Source organism: Muscardinus avellanarius (assembly GCF_963383645.1).
Source record: "Muscardinus avellanarius genome assembly, chromosome: 22".
Lineage (NCBI taxonomy): Eukaryota > Metazoa > Chordata > Mammalia > Rodentia > Gliridae > Muscardinus > Muscardinus avellanarius.
In genome coordinates, this window is record NC_137808.1 from 16,086,307 (window position 1) to 16,109,735 (window position 23,429).

At 49.1% G+C, this 23,429-nt stretch overlaps 1 protein-coding gene across 1 annotated transcript; it reads left to right on the forward strand.

Moving 5' to 3' along the window:
* Window positions 1–6,992: 6,992 nt before the first annotated feature.
* On the forward strand, window positions 6,993–22,718 carry KBTBD12 (kelch repeat and BTB domain containing 12; the record flags this gene model as incomplete). Its single annotated transcript, XM_080718240.1, has 5 exons — window positions 6,993–8,056; window positions 9,726–9,996; window positions 12,942–13,092; window positions 19,553–19,750; window positions 22,537–22,718. The coding sequence occupies 5 exons, from the start codon at window positions 6,993–6,995 to the stop codon at window positions 22,716–22,718; spliced, it is 1,866 nt and encodes a 621-aa protein (XP_080574366.1).
* Between the last annotated feature and the right edge of the window lie 711 nt (window positions 22,719–23,429).

A 23,429-nucleotide genomic window follows, 5' to 3' on the forward strand; every position in this document is an offset into this window, starting at 1 on the left:
CAGCTTCGTGAGGTCCTGTTTGCAAATAAACAGAGCTGGGGGCGTAAGGAAGAGGTATAATGCTCCTAGGTTCAATCCCCAGTACTGAGAAGAAAAAGAAACTTGTCTTTTATCAAGCACATGCCTGGCCGCCATGTCTAGTATGTGAGATAGGCTATTACTAGCAAATGAATCAGGTCTTTTTCCAAGCCAATGGGCGACTCAAGAGCACACCCGGAATCACAGTGTTCGGATGGCTGAGAAAGGAGGATTCAAGGCCAACCTCAACAACTTAGTGAGACTATTTCAAAACAAAACCTAAAAAGGACTGGTTGGTATAGCTTGGAGGTAGAATGCCCCTGGGTTCGGTCCCCAACACCAAAACCAAAACAAAAAGAGCCGGGCGTGGTGGCGCACGCTTGTAATCCTAGTACTTGGGAGGCTGAGACAGGAGGATCGCAGGTTCGCGGCCAGCCTCAGCTACTTAGGCCCTCCGCAACTTAATGAGACCCTGTTTCAAAATAAAGAATAAAAAACAGGGCTGGAGGTGTAGCTTGGAGGCAGAACGCCCCTTCGTTCAGTCCTCAGTACTGCAAAAAGAAAAAAAAAAAAGAGAGAAAGAAAAAAATTGCCAAACAGTCCAAAAAACTTCTGTATCTTTTACTAGATTCACCCACTGTCAGAATACACGATCTAAGTTTACTGTTAGACTATACATCTTGTTTTGCATGTCTGTTACTGATAGTACTGAGTATTGAACCTAGGTTCAACCTAGTTCTACCTCCAAGGTACACCGCCAGCCCTTTCTCTTCTTTATTTGCAACAAGGTCTCGCTACATAGCTGAGGCTGGTCTTGGACCTGCGATCCTCCTGTCTCAGCCTCTCAAATACTGGAATTGCAGGCGAGCACCACCACACCTGGCTGTTTTGCAAGTTTTAAATTCATTAATGCCAGGTAGCCTGTATCCCACAGTCTTTTTTTTTTTTTTTTTTTTTTTTTGATGGCACTGGGGGTGGAACCCAGAGGCTTTTCTACCTCCAGGCTATACTCCCAGACCTATTTTATATCTTATTTGGAAACAGGGTCTCACTAAGTTGCCGAGAGCCTCACTAAGTAGCTGAGGCTGGCTTTGAACCCGTGTGATCCTCCTGTCTCAGCCTCCCAAGCGCGGGGATGACAAACATGTACCACCACCCCCGCTCCTACAGTCATTTTTCCACATTATATTTATAAGATTCATCCACATGGCTACAGGTAGATCAAGTTTTTTTTTTCCTATTATACAGTATTTAAGTAAATACACTCTAGTGTGTTCTGTTAAGGGATATTTAGGTTATTTACAGGTATTTTAATTTGTACTGATGATTGAACCCAGAATCATTTTACCCCTGAATCTCTAGCCCTTTTTATTTATTTATTTATTTATTTTTATTTTTAATTTTTGGTGGTACTGGGGTTCCTAGAAGCCCTTCTACCTCCGGGCTACACTCTGGACCTATTTTTACATTTTTTTATTTCGAAATAGGGTCTCCTAAGCCAGCGCCGATCCTCCTGTCTCTGCTTCCCCAGCGCAGGGATTATAACCATGCGCCACCATGCCCGGCTTTTATTTACTTATTTTTGAGTGGTACTGGGGATGGAACCCAGGGGCCTTCTACCTCCGGGCTACACTCCCAGGAGTATTTTATATTTTATTTGGAAACAGGGTCTCTTAAGCCAGCTGAGGCCGGCTTCGAACCTGTGCCATACTCCTGTCTCGGCCTCCCAAGAGGGGGGATTACAAGCGTGCGCCACCATGCCCAGCTTTATTTATTTTTTTGATTTTGAAACAGGGTCTTCGCTAAGTTGTGGAGGCTGGCCTCCAACCTGTGCTCCTCCTGTCTCAGCCTCCCAGGTCCCGGAATTACAGGCATGTACCACCACACCTGCTTTATTTCCAGTTTGTTGCTTCTACAAAAAATGGAGAATATTGACAGGAAGGAAAGCGTGGTCATGTGTCAACTATTATTAAGGAAACCATGAAACTGTAAAGACCACGCAAAGATGATAAAATCAACTATCGCAAAGCAAAGCGTTTATAGTCTAAGGGAATTGACATTTTTGTCCCACATTAATATCTCTAGCAACCTGTATAGGTTCAAAAGCGACACAGGATGGACACGGGTATAGCCACATCTGGGGTTTGCAAAGGAATTCTGCTTTCTTCTGCTGACTTCTGTTGATCTTGGTGACTTGTTTCTCTCCATTATTCTGGGTACTATTGTTACAAATGCAGCAATTCTGGCTTCTATAAATTGGAACGGAGAATAACTTCCATTGACATTGTCTACAATTCCGATTTGCTGATAAAGGAGAAAGCGCTGTGTGGCCTCGTTATGCAAGAAAGTTACCCTCCCATCTCCATTTATGAGTTACGTCTGTGTCGGCTGTGATTTGTGTATGCATCCAGATGTTTGGGTTATTTGAAAAGTATCCAGGTATATCTCATAACTGTTTTGCAAAGGAAATTGTACCAAGGAAATCGCCTATTTTATATGCATGGCCTTATTCAATTCAGTTCTCTGTTGTTGTTTTTTGTTGTTGTTTTTTTTTTTTTGGAGGTATTAGGGACTGAACACAGGGGCATTCTACCTCTGAGCTACACCATCGGCCCTATTTTATTTTATTTTTTTCTTTTGAAACAGGGCCTAAATTCCTGAGGTCCTTGCTAAATTGCCACTGCTGGACTCCAGCCTGCGGTCCTCCGTGCCTTCGCCTCCCCAGTACCGCGAGGAAGTTACAAGCGTGCGCCACCGGGCCTGCCCACAGATGATCTTTTTAAAAACACCATTCCCCGGGCAAAACTCTTTGGCTGGAATTAAGTGGAGAAATGGAGGCTGGTCACTCAGGCAGGATTCTCTTTTTTCTTATGCACAGCCTAGAGGATGGATTTATTTATAACATCAGAGAGCAGTCAGCAACCTGCCAAACCTTTTTTTTTTTTTTTTATGTAGCTCATGAGCTAAAAATGGATATCAGACTTTTAAATGACTTTTATTTTATTTTATATTATTGCAGTACTAGGGATGGAACCCAGGGCCACCCTACCTCCGAGTGACGCCTCCAACCCTATTCTTTTTATTCTTTATTTTGAAACAGGGTCTCACTGAGTGCAAAGGGCCTCGCTAAGTAGTAGCTGAGGCTGTCTGTGAACCGCGATCCTCCTGTCTCAGCCTCCCGAATGCTGGGATGACAGGTGTGCGCCACCGCGCCTGGCTTTAAATGACTTTTAAAAATCAAAAGGAGAGCCGGGCGCGGTGGCGCACGCTTGTCATCCCAGCATTCGGGAGGCTGAGACCTGGAGGATCGTGGTTCGCGGACAGCCTCAGCTACTTAGTGAGGCCCTCTGCAACTCAGTGAGACCTGGTTTCAAAATAAAGAATAAAAAATAGAGCAGGGGGTGTATCTCGGAGGTCAAATGCCCCTGGGTTCCATCCCCAGACCTGAAAAAAAAAAAGTCAAAAGGAGGGAAGCAGGGCATGGTGATGTACACCTGTCATCCCAGTACTTTGGAGACTGAGACAAGAGGATCGAAGGTTTGAGGCTAGCCTTAGCAGTATAGAAAGGCCCTCAGAAACTTAGTGAGATCCGGTTCAAAAAATAAAAAGGGCCGGGCGTGGTGGCGCACGCTTGTAATCCCAGCATTTGGGAGGCTGAGACCGGAGGATTGCGGTTCATGGACAGTCTCCGCAACTTAGTGAGACCTTGTCTCAAGATAAAGAATAAAAAATAGGGCAGGGGGTATAGCTCGGAGATCGAATACCCCTGGGTTCCATCCCCAGACCCACACACACACAAAAAAATAATAATAAAAATAAAAATAAAAAGGACGCCAGGCGTGGTGGCGCAGGCCTGTAATCCTAGTACTTGGGAGGCTGAGACAGGAGGATCTCACAGGTTCAAAGCCAGCCTCAGCTACTTAGTGAGGCTCTCAGCAATTTAGTGAGACCTGGTTTCTAAATAAAATATAAAATAGGTCTGGGAATGTAGCCCACAGGTAGAACACCCCTAGGTTCCATCCCCAGTACCACACAAAAATAAAATAAAATAAAAAAGATCGGGAATGTGGCTCATAGATAAAATTCCCCAGGTTCAGTCCCCACCATAAAGAAGCGAAATCAAAAGAAGAATATTTTATGACACATGCAAATATAATGTGTGAAAATATGCAAAACTCATGTTTCAATATCCATCAAACATTTTACTGGAACACAGCCGGGTATGTTTATGCTTTGTCTGTGTCGGCTTTTGTGTTAGAACAGAACCGCCGCCGGGTAGTTGTGACAGGGACCATCTGGCCTGGAAAACCTAAAATATTTACTGTCTGGTCCTAGTTTGCCGACCTTTAGAGCAGAGGGCGCGGCTAAGTGTGCAGTCCTTGGGGCAGGTCGGGTGGGAGCCAGCATGGTGACGCTCACCTGTAATTCCAGTGCTTGGGAGGCTGAGACCGGAGGCTCCGGTTCAGAGCTAGCCTCAGCAGTTTAGTGAGGCTCCCACCCACCTAGTGAGACCCTATTTCCAGTTAAGAAATAAAATCTGGCTGGGGGTGTAGCTTGGAGGTTGCATACCTCTGGATTCAATTCCCAATACCAAAAAAAAAAAAAAAATAGTTTCTTCCTCAGTAAAATGCGGCCATTTGGAAGCCTGGCATGATAGCAAATGTCTATATCCCAGTGCTTGGGAAGCTGAGACAGGAGGATCGCGGGTTTGAGACCAGCCCCAGCAATTTAGTGAGACCCTCAACCACTTAGCAAGATCCTGTTTCAAAATAAAAAGGGCTGGAGGGGCAGCTCCGAGGTAGAATGCTCCGATTTCAACCCCCAGTACCACACACGCACGCACGCACGCACGCACGCACAACACCTATAACATGTTTATACAGAAAACAAGCACACAATTCGCTGCTCTTGTCACATGAACTTTTTTTTTTTTTTTTTTTTAATGGCATTGGGGTTTGAACCCAGGGCCATTCTACCTCGGAGCCACACCCCTAGCCCTTTCCTTAATTCTGAAACTGGGTTGCTGAGGGGCTTTGCACCATCGGTGTCAGCCTTCCCCGCCTGGTGTGCCAGGCGTGCACCACCAGGCACGCCGTGCACATTTTCTCTGACTGAAGCATCTTTCCAGCCTGGCGACGGCTAGGAGAGCACGCAGGCCCCGCAGACTCTCTGCAGCAACTCCCGGAATATTCTCTATATCAAAGCAGCTAATTAACTGCCTGGAAACCTCCTTTCCCCATGGCCCCGGGGAACGGGGAGACGACACCAACTTCGACTTTTAATTAGACTCCTTGGTTTTGAAGGTGAGAAGGGACCCAGCCTCTGCCGCTCTGAGAACAAAGACGAGCTGGGCAGGCAAAGGCTGGAGAAATGAAAGCTTCTCTATCCGTTCTTGGGATTTAGGACCACTTAGCCCGGCAGAGTGGCATAAGCCTGGCATCCCAGTACCTCGGGGGCTCGGACAGGAGGACCGCAGGTTGGAGGCCAGCCTCAGAAAGCACTGAGACTCTCCAACCTAGCAAAACTCTGTTTCTAAAAATAAAATAGGGCTGGGGCAGCTGGGCGTGGGGGCGCACGCTTGTCATCCCCACGCTTGGGAGGCTGAGACAGGAGGGTCGCGCGGGTTCGAAGCCAGCCTCAGCTACTGAGTGAGGCTCTCGGCAACTTAGTGAGACCCTGTTTCCAAAGTTATAAAATAAGTCTGGGAGTATAGCCCAAAGGTAGAAAAGCCCCTGGGTTCCACCCCCAGTACCACCAAAAAAAAAACAAAAAAGAGGGCTGGGGCAGTAGCTTAGAGGTAGAGTGCCCCTGGGTTCAATCTCCAGTACCCCCCCATACACAAAAGGGTTTCCTGCCGGGCGTGGGGGCGCACACTTGCAATCCCAGCATTCGGGAGGCCGAGACCGGAGGATCGCGGTTCGCGGACAGCCTCAGCTACTTAGTGAGGCCCTCCGCAACTCAGTGAGACCCTGTTTCAAAATAAAGAATAAAAAATAAGGCTGGGCCGGGCGTGGTGGCGCACGCTTGTCATCCCCGCGCTTGGGAGGCGGAGACAGGAGGATCGCGCAGGTTCGAAGCCAGCCGCGCGCGCTGGCTTAGGAGACCTTGTTTCTAAATAAAAATATAAAAATAGGTCTGGGAGTGTAGCCCAGAGGTAGAAGGGCTTCCAGGAACCCCAGTGCCACCAAAAATAAAAAATAAAAAAATAAGGCTGGGCTCAGAGATAGAGGTAGAATCCTCTGAGTTTGGGTCCATCCCCAGTAACAACAACAACAAAAAAAAAGGTCTCCTGTTGATTTGGATAAATTTGTGATAGCAGTTAATTTGCTGTTCACACATCAGACATTTTTCCCCCTTTGGTACTAGGGATTGAACCCAGCGGCATTCTACCTCCGAACCACACCCCCAGCCCTATTTTATTTTGAAACAGGGTCTTGGTAAGTTGCCGGGAGTCTCAAAAAGTTGCTGAGGCGGGCCTCCACCCTGTGCTCCTCCTGTCTCAGCCTCCCAAATACTGAAATGGCAGGCGTGCATTACCACCCTTGGCTATGGCTGCTGTGTGTGTGTGTGTGTGTGTGTGTGTGTGTTTGTGTGTGTGTGTGTGTTACTGGGGGCGGATCCCAGGGACTTTCTTTTCTACCTCTGAGCTACACTCCCAGACCTATTTTCTACTTTATTTGGAAACCGGGTCTCACTAAGTTGCTGAGAGCCTCACTCAGTAGCCGAGGCTGGCCTCTACCCGTGATCCTCCTGTCTCAGCCTCCCAAGCACTAGGGACAGGCGTGCACCACCACTCTTGGCTCTCACATATTTCTACCCTTGAGGATCTTAGACAAAAACTACTTTCCTTACCCTCAGGTTTTTATACGGCCTCTCTACTTACCGATCCGCAGGTCGTCTGAAATGCGAATGTTCTCGCGGGGATCCCTCTTCACTTAAACAAGGCAGCCCTAAGGAACTTCGGAGAGGGCGATATGGAGTTCCAGGCCGAGGGCAAAGAAAAATCCCGACACAGCTCGAACCTACTGCGCCAGGTGAGGAACATGAGGGACTCGGGCGAGATGATCGACGTGGTGCTCATCGCGGAGGGAGCCAGGTTCCCCTGCCACCGCCTGGTCCTGGCTGCCTTCAGCCCCTACTTCAAGGCCATGTTCAGCTGCGGGCTCCTGGAGTGCACCCGCAGGGAGGTGGTGCTGCACGGGGTCTCGGCGGAGGGCGCGGCCGTGATCCTGACCTACATGTACGAGGCGGCCCTGGAGCTCAGCCACGCCAACGTGCAGACCGTGGCCGAGGCCGCCTGCTTCCTGCGGGTCGAGGCCGTCTTCCACGAGTGCCAGAAGTACATGAAGGCCCACACGGACGCCTCCAACTGCGTGGGCCTCTATCACTTCGCCAAGCACATGGGCGCCGAAGACCTACGCGACAGCGCCCAGCAGTACCTGTGCCGCCACTTCGCCGAGGTGAGCCTGCACGACGAGATCCTGGAATTGGAGCCGCACCAGATCCTCGAGCTCGTCGGGTCGGACGACCTGAACGTGTCCCGGGAGGAGAGCGTGCTGGAGCTGGCGCTGCGGTGGGTGGACCACCGCCCGCAGCGGCGCGCCCACCTCGCCCAGCTCCTGCGGCAGGTCCGGCTGCAGCTGATCGACCCTTCCTCCCTGAGACAGGCCCTGAAGAGGCACACGATCCTCCTGTGCGACGCCGACTGCATCGACCTCCTGCAGAACGCCTTCGAGGCCCGCAAGGGGCCCCGGCCGCTGCCCCCGCTGCGCTACGGCATGGAGACGGCCAACCTCCTGCTCTGCCTGGGAGAGGACTCCGCGGGGAGCCGCTCCCGGCACGGGGACTGCGGGGACGCCAGCTTCTGCTACGACCCCGTCTCCAGGAAGACCTACTTCATCCCATCCCCCAGGTGCGGGGAGGGCCTCGGAACCGTGCACACTGGCGTCGTCATGGAAAATAACACCGTGGTTTTGGCTGGAGAAGCCAGCGCGGCCAGGCTTTCGAGGCAGAAGACCAAGAACGTGCAGATCTACAGGTGTGTAGCAGCAGCGAAACGTTTGCATCTCGCTCTGACGTTTGCATCTCGCTCTGACGTTTGCGAGCCTAGAAGAAAGTCCAGACTGGTCACAGCGCAGGCGACCTGTAGGCCTGCGTGACCCTCTGGGGGTCTCCCGTGAAAAACAATATGCAGCTGGGCCCCAGCATTCGGGAGGCTGAGACCGGAGGATCCTGGTTCGCGGCCAGCCTCAGCTACTTAGCGAGGCCCTCTGCCACTCAGTGAGACCCTGTTTCAAAATAAAGAATAAGCCGGGCGTGGTGGCACGCGCTTGTCATCCCCGCACTTGGGAGGCAGAGACAGGAGGATCAAGCTGTTTCGGAGCCAGCCTCGCTGGTTTAAGAGACCCTGTTGCCAAATAAAAAAATAGGTCTGGGAGTGTAGCCCGGAGGTAGAAGGGCTTCCAGGAACCCCAGTACCACCAAAAAAAAAAAAAAAAAAAAAAAGACTGGGCGTGGTGGCGCACGCTTGTCATCCCCACGCTTGGGAGGCGGAGACAGGAGGATCGCGCAGGTTCGAAGCCAGCCGCGCGCACTGGCTTAGGAGACCCTGTTTCCAAATTTAAAAAATGTAAAAATAGGTCTGGGAGTGTAGCCCGGAGGTAGAAGGGCTTCCAGGAACCCCAGCACCACCAAAAAGAAAAAAAAAGAAATTAAAATAAAGAATAAGCCGGGCGTGGTAGCACACACTTGTAATCCCCGCGCTTGGGAGGCTGTGACAGGAGGATCGCTATAGGTTCGAAGCCAGCCCCAACTACTTAGTGAGGCTCTCAGCAACTTAGTGAGGTCCTGTTTTAAATTAAAGAATAAAAACTAGGCCGGGCGTGGTGGCGCACGCTTGTAATCTCCGAGCTTGGGAGGCGGAGACAGGAGAATCAAGCTGTTTCGGAGCCAGCCTCGCTGGTTTAAGAGACCCTGTTGCCAAATAAAAAAATAGGTCTGGGAGTGTAGCCCGGAGGTAGAAGGGCTTCCAGGAACCCCAGTACCACCAAAAAAAAAAAAAAAAAAAAGACTGGGCGTGGTGGCGCACGCTTGTAATCCCAGCATTCGGGAGGCAGAGACCCGAGGATCCCAGTTTGTGGACAGCCTCAGCTGCTTAGTGAGGCCCTTCACAACTCAGTGAGACCCTGTTTCAAAAAATAAATAAGCCGGGCATGGTGGCGCACGCTTGTAATCTCAGTGCTTGAGAGGCTGAGGCAGGAGGACCACATAGGTTCGAAGCCAGCCTCCGCTACTTAGTGAGGCTCTCAGTAACTTAGTGAGACCCTGTTTCCAAATAAAGTATAAAATAGGTCTGGGAGTGTAGCCTGGAGGTAGAAGGCCCCTGGGTTTCATCTCCAGTACCACACACAAAAAGACTAAAAAATAGGACCAGGGGTACAGTTTGGAGGAAGAATGCCCTGGGTTCCATCACCAGTACCACCCAAAAAAAAAAAAAAGAAAGAAAGAAAAAGAAAAGAAAAGAAAAGAAGGAAAGAAGGAAAGAAAGCAAGGAAGTCAACCTAGATCACTGTGTCAGTGCAACGTTTCTCCCCCACCATTGGAAAAACCCAACCCTGTCGTTTTCAGCTGAAAAGAACTTCAGTGTGGGTCTGAGATTTTCTCTGCTGGATTGCTTTCACACTAACCCTCTTTCTGTTAATTTCCAGGTATCGTGACAGAGGAAACCAGTTTTGGGAGAAGTTGTGCACAGCCGAATACCGGGAGCTCTATGCTCTGGGCAGTGTCTGTAACGACCTGTACGTTGTCGGGGGCCAGATGAAAATTAAAAACCAATATCTTATTACAAACTGCGTGGACAAGTACTCAGTAGAGGGGGACAGCTGGCGGAGGGTGGCCCCGCTCCCGCTGCCGCTAGCCTGTCACGCGGCCGTCACAGTAAACCATCTGCTGTATGTGATTGGTGGCTGGACCCCCCAGGTGAGGGCCTTTCTTACGTACCCGGTCGGCATGGCTCTGCTAATCTGGCTGTGCTCAGACGATGCCAGGTTGGGCGATACTAAAAAGAGTGTGACTCGCCTTTTGCTAAAATGCTTCCTAGCTCATAAGATAGAAGGTTTGAGAGCAGTAAAGCAGCTCAGAGAATGGCTTTTAGAGTATGTTATTCAAGCCAGGTGCGGTGGTGCACCCAGTAGTTAGGAGGCCGAGGCCGGAGGATCGCAGGTTTGAGGACAGCCTCAGCAAGTAGTGAGACTCTCATCAACCTAGTGAGACCCTGTTTCCAAATAAAAAAATAAAATAGGAGCCGGGTGTGGTGGCACACGTTTGAAATCCCAGTTCTTGGGAGGCTGAGACAGGAGGATCCGGGCTTGCAATCAGCCTGAGCTACTTATTGAGGCCCTCCCCAACTTAGTGAGGCCCTGTCTCTAAATAAAGAATAAAAAATAGGGCTGGGAGTGTAGCTCGGAGATAGAATGCTCCTGGGTTCGGTGCCGTTAAAATAAAATAAAATAGGGCTGGGAGTGTAGCTTGGAGGTAGAATGCTTCTGGGTTCAATCCACAGTACTGCTAAAATAAAATAAAATAAAATAGGGCTGGGAGCGTGGCTTGGAGGTAGAATGCTTCTGGGTTCAATCCACAGTACCAAAAAAAAAAAAAAAAAAAAAAGTATGTTCCTCATAGACATGGCTTCATTCAGTATTCACACGCTATTCTTCCTGATCCTGCCCATTCCTGCTAGTTATGAATGATGGTCCTTGATAGAGGCTTCTCTAGGCAGTGCCTAAGCTGGAGGAGGAGAAGCTGGACCCTTAGCCCAGGCCTGTCTCTTTAGTGGCTGTATGACCTGAGACAAGTCACCCTCGGGTCCTCTACCTATTTAGAATTCTTCCTCTTAGCCGGGCGTGGTGGCCCAGACCTGGCATCCCAGTCCTTGGGAGGCCGACACAGGAGGATCGCAGGTCGGCGGGCAGACCCAGCCACCGAGCCAGGCCCGGATTGAACACCTCTTCTCAGAACCCACGAGACAGTGTGGCCTCATCAGCGCGCCGTAGAGCTTGTCCAACTCTTGGTATAGTTAAAATAGCTAACTAAAATTAATTGCATGCAGCTTTCATTAGTATGGCAATTATTTCTTTGAACACTGGGGAAGGAAGGAAGGAAGGAAGGAAGGAAGGAAGGAAGGAGGAAAAGACAGTTTGGAATGCTTAACTTGAATTCTTATAAATTTTCCCACATATTGTATAAGAAAATGTTATTGCATGCCGAGTCTATGAATAGATGCCACTTACATCAGAGTAAGAAGAAAGCTATTAAGCAGGTATGGTACAGTCTTGTCATCCGGGGATTCCAGAGGCTGCCACAGGAGGGTCGCAGTTTCAAGGCCAGCCTTGGCAACTTAGTGAGGACTTCCGCCACTTTGTGAGGTCCTGTTTTGAAATAAGAAAATAGGGCTGGGTATGGCTCAGAGGTAGAATGTCCCTGGGTTCATTCCCCAGGACCATAAAAAGAGAAAAAAAGAATAAAGCTATTCAATTTGCACTGTCTCTCGTCACTAAAAATACGTAAGTGAGAGGCGTGGTGGCGCACACCTGTAATCTCAATATGTGGGAGGCTGAGACAGAACGATTGCAAGTTTGAGGCCAGCCTCAGCAACTTAGACCCTATTTCAGAATAAGAATAAAGGCTTGGGTGTATAGCTCAGAGGTAGAATGCCCCTAGCTTCAAATGCTCCCAGTACCAAATATATCATATATATGTAAATTAATATACAAAAATAACTGAATAATTTATATTAATTTATATATCTTGAAGATTGGATTTAGACCATTTTATATAGTGACCATAATTATGGTATAAAATTGCTAAAACACTAAGATGTTTTTGCAACTTTGTTACATACATGTTATAAAACCTAAAGAAAAATGCCTTATGAATTATTAAAATTAGTTTCTCATAAGTTTTTAAATCTACAGCTATTTGTTAAAATGGAATTATATCATCTTAAGCACTGTTCAAAGAAGCTTAGTTTTGCTTATAGGCTTCGCACTGGCTTCTTTTGTGTGTGTGGGGAAGAGTCCTGCGGATGGAACCCAAGGGCATTCTACCTCTGAGCTCCCCCCACCCCCACCCCGGCCCTTGTTTAAATTTGGAAACAGGGTCTCACTAGGTTGCCGAGAGTCTTGTCACATTGCTGAGGCTGGCCTCGAACCTGTGATCCTTCTGTCTCAGCCTCCCAAGTACTGGGATTCCACCTGCACCACCACCACGCCTGGCAGTTGCTGCTTTTTTTTTTTTTTTTTTTTTTTTTTTCAGTACTGGGGATGGAACCCAGGGACATTCTACCTCTGAGTGATACCCCCAGCCCTATTTTTTATTCTTTTATTTTTTTTTTTGGGTGGTACTGGGGTTCCTGGAAGCCCTACTACCCCCGGGCTACACTCCCAGACCTATTTTTACATTTTTATTTGGAAACAGGGTCTCCTAAGCCAGCACGCGCGGCTGGCTTCGAACCCGCGCGATCCTCCTGTCTCTGCCTCCCAAGCGCGGGGATGACAAGCGTGCGCCGCCACGCCCGGCCTTATTCTTTATTTTGAAACAGGGTCTCACTGAGTTGCAGAGGGCCTCGCTAAGTAGCTGAGGCTGTCTGCGAACCGCGATCCTCGGGCCTCAGCCTCCCGAATGCTGGAATCACAAGCGTGCGCCCCCACGCCCAGCTTAGTTGCTTCTTTTTAAAAAAAAAAAAAACACAACTCTAGTGTTTTGCTGCTGATCCCGCAGGCCGCGCGCTCTGACCTGACGCTGGGGCTGCACTCTGGCCAGCGCACTTCTCTCCCGGCGTCTGCTGTGTCTGCCTGCTTGGTTAACCGCACCGCAGCTCGCCCAGCCCCGCCGTCGCTCTGTGCCGCCTGTCCTATTTCATTCAGATGGACCTCCCCGACGAGGAGCCTGACCGACTAAGCGACAAGCTGCTGCAGTACGACCCCAGCCAAGACCGATGGAGGGAGCGGGCGCCCATGCGCTACTCCAAGTACCGGTTCAGCACGGCCGTGCTCAACAGTGAGATTTATGTGCTGGGTAAGAAACGGCAGCTTCGCACTCGCCAGCAGGAAACCCCTGTGCCATCTCTCAGCAGTGATCTCCAAAAAACCAAACCTTGTCCCTTCTTCTAGCCCATAAATATCTGTGGAACCAGCCCCAACTTTTATTTCTGGTTTCTCACAGCACCAGCCAGTAAGAATACGGGAGGGAGGCTGAGACAGAAGGATCGCAGGTGCAAGGCCAGCCTCAGCACAGAGCGAGGCCCTCAGCACTTTAGCAAGACCCAAGACCCTGTTTTCTTTATTTTGAAACAGGGTCTCACTGAGTCGCGGAGGGCCTCACTAAGTAGCTGAGGCTGGCCGCGAACCGCGATCCTCCTGTCTCAGCCTCCCGAATGCTGGGATGACAGGCGTCCGCCACCACGCCCGGCTGACCCTGTTTCAAAATTAAAAATAAAATAGGGCTGAAGCCGGGCATGGTGGCGCACGCTTGTAATCCCAGTACTTGGGAGTCTGAGACAGGAGGATCACAGGTTCAAGGCCAGTCTCAGCTACTTAGTGACACCCTCCGCAACATAGTGAATCCCTGTCTCAAAATAAAAAATAAAATTATAAGGCTGGGATGTGTGCATGTATGTCTCCACCAGTCTTTTATCCCATTAAGATGTATGACTACAATGCACAATTACAAAATAAATAAATAAGCCGGGCGTGGTGGCGCACGCTTGTCATCCCCGCGCTCGGGAGGCTGAGACAGGAGGATGGCGCAGGTTCGAAGCCAGCCTCAGCTACCGAGTGAGGCTCTCAGCAACTCAGTGAGACCCTGTTTCCAAATAAAATAGAAAATAGGTCTGGGAGTATAGCCCGGAGGTAGAAAGCCCCTGGGTTCCACCCTCAGTACCACAAAAATAAATAAATAGAATAAAGTTAAAAAAAAAATAGGGTTGAGGGTATAGCTCAGAGGTAGAATGCCCATGTACTCAATCCCCAGCACCACACACACTAAATAAATAAATAAATAAATAAATAAATAAATAAATAAAATAGGAGCCAGGTATGGTGACGCACACTTGTCATCCCAGCATTCAGGAGTCTGAGACTGGAGGATCGTGGTTCACGGACAGCCTTAGCTACTTAGTGAGGCCCTCTGGGACTCAGTGAGGCCCGTTTTCAAAATAAAGAATAAAAAGTAGGGCAGGAGGCCGGGCGTGGCGGCGCACGCTTGTCATCCCCGTGCTTGGGAGGCGGAGACAGGAGGATCGCGCAGGTTCGAAGCCAGCCGCGCTGGCGTGAGAGACCCTGTTTCAAAAATATAAAATAGGTCTGGGAGTGTAGCCCGGAGGTAGAAGGGCTTCCAGGAACCCCAGTACCACCAAAAAAAAAAAAAAAAAAGTAGGGCAGGGGGTGCAGCTCAGAAGTCGAATGTCCCTGGGTTTCATCCCCAGGCCTGCCCAAAAAAAATAATAATAATAATAAAATAAATAAATAAATAAATAAATAATAGGACTGAGAGTTTAGCTTGGAGGTAGAATGCCCAGGCTCAATGTGCAGTAACACACACACACACACACACACACACACACACACTTACTTTCCCTTCTTTTTGTGGCCCATTTCAAATATATTTGTAACCAGCCTCAACTTTTTTTTTTTTTTTTTTTTTTTTGTGGGTCTGGAGATGGAACCCAGGGGCATTCGACCTCTGAGCTACACCCCCAGCCCTATTTTTTAGGATTTTTATTTATTTCTTTTATTTTATTTTATTTTATTTGGTGGTACTGGGGTTCCTGGAAGCCCTTCTACCTCCGGGCTACACTCCCAGACCTATTTTATATTTTTGAAACAGGGTCTCTTACGCCAGCGCGGCTGGCTTCGAACCTGCGCGATCCTCCTGTCTCCGCCTCCCAAGCGCGGGGATTACAAGCGTGCGCCACCACGCCTGGCTATTTATTTATTTTTGAAACAGTGCCTCACTGAGTTGCGAAGGGCCTTCTAAGTCACTGGGGCTGGCCGCGAACCGCGGTCTCCGCCTCTAGAATGCTGGGATTACATGCGTGCACCACCACGCCCAGCTTCACTTCTTAATCTGAAATGGCATCCATCTTGCTGAGGCGCCAAGGACCTTGGTGCATTGTGGAGGCTGGCCTCCAACGTGCAATCCTTCTGTTTCAGCATCTCGAGTACTGGGATCACAGGCGTGCGCCACCATGTGCAGCTTTCCCGTCTATTTTCTTTTTTCTTTCTTTTTTTTTTTCTTTCTTTTTTTGGTGCTATTAGGAATGAAACCCAGGAGCTTTCTACCTCCGAGCTATACTCCCAGACCTATTTTATACTTTATCTGGAAAGAGGGTCTCACTAAGTTGCCGAGAGCCTCACTAAGTAGCTGAGGCTGGCTTCGAACCTGCGCGATCCTCCTGTCTCAGCCTCCCAAGCACAAGCCACCACGCCCGGCCTCTATTTTTTTTTTAAGTCTTTTGCTCATAGAAACACACTCATTCCATTTCCTGTGAGCCCTCATCACCAGCTCCCACCTCTCCAAAGCACGTGGAAGGCCGAGGCCAGGAGATTGGCCTGGTAACTTGGTAACCAGGCTCCTCCTCTTTCACCCATCAGCCCTTGCGGTTGGGTGGCCCCAACAGAGAAAGAGATGGGTGCGGTGGCACTCGCTTGGAATTCCAGTACTTGAAGGCTGATGGAAGGATCGCAGGTTGAAGGCCAGTCTCAGCCACGAACTGACACTCTCAGCAACCTAGCAAGACCCTGTTTCAAAATAAGAAATCACAAGAGCTGGAGGTGTAGCTTAGGGGTAGAATGGCCCTGGCTGGGTTCAAGGCCGTGTACTCAAAACGGAAAAAGAAATGGTATTGTCTTAACTAAAGAAAGGACATTAGCTCTTGGCTGTTTGTACAGCATGAACTAAAATATAATTCATGTACTCAAGTATTAATGATTGTTTAATTTAGGAACGAGAACATTCTGCCACGCAATTTATAGCTACCTCTGTTATGAGATTTATAATTTATGATTGCCTCGGTTATGAGAGTTTGTTTTCCTCTGGATAAATATCTGTGTGTGTGTGTGTGTGTGTGTGTGTGTGTGTGTGTGTGTGTGTGTGTGTGAGAGAGAGAGAGAGAAAGAGAGAGAGAGTTATGCTGGGGATTTTGTGGTGCTGGGGAACTTTGTTTTGAATTCAGGGGCATTCTCTGAATTACACCTCTAGTCCTATTTTAATGCTTTCTTCTTCTTCTTTTTTCTTTTTTTCTTTTCTTTTGTTGGTACTGGGGTTCCTGGAAACCCTTCTACCTCCAGGCTACACTCCCAGACCTATTTTATACTTTTATTTGGAAACCGGGTCTCTAAAGGCAGCGCGGCTGGCTTTGAACCTGCGCGATCCTCCTGTCTCCGCCTCCCAAACTCGGGGATGACAAGCGTGCGCCACCGCGCCCGGCTAATGTTTTCTTTGAAACAGGATCCACTAAGTTGTTGAGGCTGACCTCCGACCTGTAATCCCTTCTGTCTCAGCCTCCCAAGTACTGGGATGACAGGCGTGTGCCACCATGCCTGGCTGCGCTAAATTTTTGTTGTGGAAATGTTTGTCTTTGAAAATCATGTTGTGACAGATACCATGAATAATTCGAATTTCAATGACAACAGCTTCTAGAAGCATGCCAGACTTGCCAAGGGGCATTTCACTGGCAGATCAGGGGTGGTTTCTGGGCTATCTACAGATTGTCTTTGTTTTTTGGTTTGCTTTATTAGTTTTTTCTTTTTCTTTTCTTTTTTTTCTTTTCTTTTTTTTTTCTTTTTTTTTTTTTTTTTTTTTTTTTTTTTTTTGTACTGGAAATGGAACCCAGGGGCACCTGAACTATACCCCCAGCCGCCCTATTTTTTTTTTTTTTTTTTTTGCAACAGGGTCTCGCTAAGTTACTGTGGCTGCCCTCAAACCCGCAATCCTCTCGTCTCCGCCTCCCAAGTACGGGGATGACAGGTGTGTGCCACCATGCTCAGCTTTGCACTATTCTTTTACCTTTAAAACGCCACACACCCAAGCCGGGCCCTGTGGCGCACACTTGTCATCCCAGCATTCGGGAGGCTGAGTCAGGAGGATCGCGGTTCGCGGCCAGCCTCAGCTGCTTAGTGAGGCCCTCCGCAACGCAGTGAGACCCTGTTTCCAAATAAAGAATAAAAAATAGGGCTGGGGGTGTAGCTCGGAGGTAGAGTGCCCCTGGGTTCCATCCCCAGTACCACACACAAAAAAAGCCACACACCCATATGTATACACATGCGTGTACACACACACACACACACACACACACACACACACACACACACAATTAGCATTGCATATTTTTTCAGCTAGAGACTTCATTTCCCTGTCAAGGGAGACAGCTCACATTAACTGCTCCCATAAAGCTAATGGCCCAAGCCAGCAACCACTTTTTTGCCTCATTTGCTTTGCTGAAATAACAGTACAGTCTAAGCCTGACTCACAGCTTGAACACCATTAAGAGCGATAAAGGAGCAGCGGGGCGGGGCAGGCCTGCAGGACGATCACAGATTCCAGGATGGCTAAGACAGGACGATCACAGATTCCAGGATCAGGACGATCACAGATTCCAGGATGGCTAAGACAGGACGATCACAGATTCCAGGATCAGGACGATCACAGATTCCAGGATGGCTAAGACAGGACGATCACAGATTCCAGGATCAGGACGATCACAGATTCCAGGATGGCTAAGACAGGACGATCACAGATTCCAGGATCAGGACGATCACAGATTCCAGGATGGCCTTGGCAACCTACAAGACTCTTAGCAACCTAGTGAGACCTTGTTTCAAAATAAAAATAAGCGGGGCGTGGTGGTACATACTTGACATACCAGTCCTTGGGAGGCTGAGACAGGAGGATCGCAGGTTCACAGCCAGCCTCTGCTACTTAGTGAGACCCTGTTTCAAAACAAAGAATAAACTGGGCGTGGTGGCGCACGCTTGTAATCCCCGCGCTTGGGAGGCTGAGACAGGAGGATCGCACAGGTTCGAAGCCAGCCTCAGCTACTTAGTGAGGCTCTCGGCAATTTAGTGAGACCCTGTATTCAAATAAAATATAAAGCTGGGCGTGGTGGCGCACGCTTGTCATCCCCGCGCTTGGGAGGCAGAGACAGGAGGATCGCGCTCGCGGTTCAGAGCCAGCCTCGCTGGCTTAAGAGACTCTGTTTCCACATAAAAATGTTTAAAAATAGGTCTGGGAGTGTAGCCTGTGGGAGTGTATACCAGAGGTAGAAGGGCTTCCAGGAACCCCAGTACCACCAAAATAATAATAATAATAATAATAATAATAATAATAATAATAATAATAAAATAAATAAAATAAAATATAAGCCCCTGGTTTCCACCCCAGTACCACAAAAAAAAAGAAAGAAAGAAAGAAAGAAAGAAAGAAAGAAAGAAAGAAAGAAAAATAGGGCTGGAGGTGTAGCTCAGAGATAGAATGCCCCTGGGCTGAATCCCCAATTCCAAAAAATAAAAATAAAATAAAATTGGGCTGGGGGTGTTGCTTGGAGGTAGAGTGCCCCTGGGTTCAATCCCAGTACCACAAAGGAAAAAAAGAAAAAGAAAGAAAGGAGGGAAGGAAGAAAGAAAAAGAGACATTGCTTTCTTCTTGCATAATTTTCTCCACCCCAAAAAAAGAAGCAATTCAGGTTTATGTCTTGTATTTTAGGCCCACTTTGGGTCTCACAAAGAGCATTTGTTTTTGAATAAGGCAAAGCCATTCTCAGAGGTTCTGATAGCACATAAATTAAATATCTGGGAGTATGTCATTAAAATTCTACAGATGTGCTGATCCTGCCCCAGGATTTCTCTCATCAAAGGTTTCTCTTGTATTGCTGGTGCTGCCTAATTAATAAAGAATCTGATTTTATTTGATTATTTATATAGTCGAGATTCACCATCAAGTGGGCTGGGGTGGTACACGTCCGTCCGTCGTCCCAGGACTTGGGGGGCTGAGACTGGAGGATCACAGGTTTGAGGCCAGCCTCAGCAACTTAGGAAGACCCTGTTTCAAATTAAAAAATAATAAGGGCTAGGGGATGTAGTTCAGAGGTAGAACGCTCCTGGGTTTAATCCCCAGCACACACACAACAAACAAAAACAAGACATCTCTGTCACTTAGAAACTATATTCAAATTCGCAAGTCTAGGGCAGGAAGCCTTTGGTGCAAGTCATGCTGGGAGGGGTGCTCTCCGTACTGGAGTTTCGGCTCCTGAATATGTACGTGTGTTTTACTGGGGATTGAGCCCAGGGGCTTCTACCTCCAAGTTATACCCAAGACTTTTTTTTTTTTTTGAAACAGGGTCTTAGTAGGTTGCTGAGGCTGGCCTCAAGCCTGTGATCCTCCTGTCTGGGCCTCCCAGGTACTATGGTAACAAGCGTGCGTCGCCACTCTGCTGGAGTTTCCATTCTTGAGCCCCGTTTCTCCGTTTTATTCTTCGTAGGTGGAATTGGCTGCGTGGGTCAGGACAGGGGCCAGGTTCGCAAGTGCCTGGATGTGGTAGAGATCTACAACCCGGACGGGGACTTTTGGCGAGAAGGGCCACCCATGCCAAGTCCCCTCCTCTCGCTCCAAACTAAGTCCACCAACGCCGGCGCCGTGGACGGGAAGCTGTACGTCTGCGGGGGATTCCACAGTGCAGGTACCATCCAGTTTTAAGCATTTCGCGATATCTTACACAATGGGTCAGTGCTGATTTTTTTTTTTTTTTTTTTTTTTTTTTTTGGTACTGGGGATGGAACCCAAGGGCATTCTACCTCCGTGAGACCTCCAAGCTACACCCCCAGCCCTATTATTTTGATTTATTTATTTATTTATTTATTTTTGTACTGCTGGGGATGGAACCCAGGGGCATTCTACCTCCGTGAGACACCCCTCCAGCCCTATTTTTTAATTCTTTATTTTGAAACAGGGTTTCACCGAGTTGCACAGGGCCTCACTAAGTAGCTGAGGCTGTCTGCGAACCATGATCCTCCGGTCTCCGCCTCCCAAATGCTGGGTTGACAAGCGTGCGCCACCACGCCCGGCCTCAGGCCTGATTTTGCTATCTTACAACTGGCCAGATGGCCGTCAGCGCTCCCCAGAGCCGGGCTCAGGCTGGCAAAGGCAGGCTTACCGAGCTGGCTGTGGTGGCGCGCCCCGTGGGCCCACGCAGGAGGCTGAGAGAGGAGGCCTCGGCAACTCAGTGAGACCATTTCAAATAATAATAATAATAATAATAATAATAAAGCCGGGCGTGGTGGCACACGCTTGTCATCCCAGCATTCGGGAGGCTGAGACAGGAGGATCGCGGTTCGCGGCCAGCCTCAGCTACTTAGTGAGGCCCTCGGCAACTCAGTGAGACCCTGTTCCAAAATAAAGAATAAAATATAGGGCAGGGAGTGGAGCCCGGAGGTCGAATGCCCCTGGGTTCCTTCACCAGACCCGCAAGAGTAAGTAAATAAATAAATAAATAAAACCCTCCAACAACAGAGAGCACTCCCTAAAAACGGGGGATGCAGCCCACAGCAGTCTCCCCCACACAGGGAACCTCTTTGCTCTGCCATTATTGACTTCAAAGGGTCACGTGTCATCCCCGCGCTTGGGAGGCGGAGACAGGAGGATGGCGCAGGTTCGAAGCCAGCCTCGCTGGCTTAGGAGACCCTGTTTCCAAATAAAAATATAAAAAATAGGTCTGGGAGTGTAGCCCAGAGGTAGAAGGGCTTCCGGGAACCCCAGTACCACCAAAAAAAAAAAAAAAAAAAGTCACGTGACTGCGTGTAACTCCCATCTCCGCACACTCCCTAGTCTACCTGTGCCAGGCTTCCTAAGAACCAGCTTGCTGATGGAGGGGGCAGCGTGCCTGCTCCTGGCCCCTGGGGGAATGAGACGCCGCTGCGTCTTCTCTGTCTATTTTTGGAAAATTAACTGAACGGAAAAGAGCTGACATGGGGTTCAGCCTCCGGGGTCGTTGTCCTTGTTAGTATGCTAATATCTCAAGAACCCAAGCTCACGTAAGTAGGTCAATGCAAATGCCAGCCCCCTCTCCTTATATATAGCTCTGAGAGGGCCAGAGCTTCTCAGAGAGCCCACAGTGACCCCAGGAGGACGGAGGCGGCTGCCGGGCTGTTCTCTTTATTTGCTTATTTCTTCCAGGTAGCATGCATTTTATTTATTTATTTATTTTTGCGGGTCTGGGGATGGAACCCAGGGCATTTGACTTCTGAGCTACACCCCCTGCCCTATTTTTATTTATTATTATTATTTTGTGTGTGTGTGTGGTACTGGGGGTGGAACCCAGAGACTTTCTACCTCCAGGCTATACTCCCAGACCTATTTTTGGAAACGGTCTCACTAAGTTGCCGAGAGCCTCACTAAGTAGCCGAGGCTGACTTCGAACCTGTGTGATCCTCCCGTCTCAGCCTCCCAAGCGCGGGGGATTACAAGCGTGCGCCACCACGCCTGGCTTATTATTTTTTTCATTTTTTTATTTTTGGTGTTACTGGGGTTCTTGGAAACCCTTCTACCTCCGGGCTACACTCCCAGACCTATTTTTATTCGGAAACAGGGTCTCTTAAACCAGCATGGCTGGCTTCGAACTGCTGGCTTCGAACCTGCGCGATCCTCCTGTCTCCACCTCCCAAGCACGGGGATTACAAGTGTGCGCCATCGCGCCCGGCCAGTTGAACATTTTTAAAAATGCATGCCAAGCTGGGCATGGTGGCACAGGCTTGTAATCCCGGTGCTTGAGAGGCTGAGACAGGAGGATCACACAGGTTCGAAGCCAGCCTCGGCTACTTAGTGAGGCTCTCAGCAACTTAGTGAGACCCTGTTTCCAAATAAAATATAAAATAGGTCTGGGAGTAGAGCCCGGAGATAGAAAGCCTCTGGGTTCCACCCCCAAGTACCACAAAAAAAAAAAAAATGCATGCCAACCGGGCATGTTGGCACACGCTTATAATCCCAGCATTTGGGAGGCTGAGACAGAGGACCGCAGTTGGAGGACGGCCTTAACTACTACTTAGTAGGCCCTCTGAAGCTCAGTGAGACCCTGTTTCAAAATAAAGAATAAAAAATAGGGCTGGGGGTGTAGCTCAGAGGTCAAATGCTCCTGGGTTCCATCCCCAGACCTGCAAAAATAAATAAATAAATAAATAAATAAATAAATAAATAAATAAATACATACAAAGGCCTGAGGGTGTGTAGGTAGGACGTATAATGCCCTGGATTCAACTCCTAGTAGTACCAAAAAAGAAAGAAAGAAAGGAAGAAAAGGAAAGAAAGAAAGAAAGGAAGAAAGAAAGAAAGAAAGAAAGGGGAAAAACTTAGAGCGCCTCCACCCAGTGGTTCTCGGTCGGGGCTGACTGGGTGGGGAGGCGGTCTGTTTCGCCATGGATGGCAGGGGTTCTTAATCCCGCCCTTCGTGGCCCTGCGCCTTCGGACTTTCAGACCGCCATGAGGTTATCTCCAAAGAAATCCTGGAGCTGGACCCTTGGGAAAACCAGTGGAGCGTCGTGGCCACCAATGTCCTCATGCACGACAGCTATGACGTGTGTCTGGTGGCCAGGATGAACCCCCGCGACCTCATCCCGCCGCCTCCAGACCTCGCGGAGGGCGGCAGTGAGCCCTGAGCCCGAAGTCGCACCGCGCCGGGAGAGGGTGAAGTTGAAGGCCAGCCTCAGCAGCCAGTGAGGCCACCAGCGACCTGGAACCCCGGCTTCAAATTAGTAAGGATAGAAGGCGTAGCTCAGAGGTCCATGCCACTGGGCAAGGAAAGAAGGGAGGGAGGGAGGGAGGCCGCCTCTCCTAAAAAGTCTACTGAGCGGGGCGTGGTGGCGCACGCTCGTCATCCCCGCGCTTGGGAGGCTGAGACAGGAGGATCGCGCAGGTTCGAAGCCAGCCTCAGCTACTTAGTGAGGCTCTCAGCAACTTAGTGAGACCGTCTCTCCAAATAAAGTATAAAATAGGTCTGGGAGTGTAGCCCAAAGGTAGAAAGCCCCTGGGTTCCACCTCTCGTACCAAAAAAATAAATAAATGTCTACTGAATGACCAGAACCTGTAAAAAACCAGGCCTTTGGTGCAGGCAGTGATCTGCAAACAGGGGCGCCAATGGAGGCTTCTCTTCCTGGCCTCGGTCCCCGTGACTCTGACAGTCACCTGCGGTTGGCACACCTGTCATCCCAGGACTGGGAAGGCTGAGACAGGAGGACTGCAGGTTTGAGGCCAGCCTCAGCAAGTAGTGAGAGGCTCAGCAAGCTAGGAAGACTCTGTTTCAAATTTTTTAAAAAGCTGGGCGCGGTGGCGCACGCTATAATCCCAGCACTCGGGAGGCTGAGACCTGG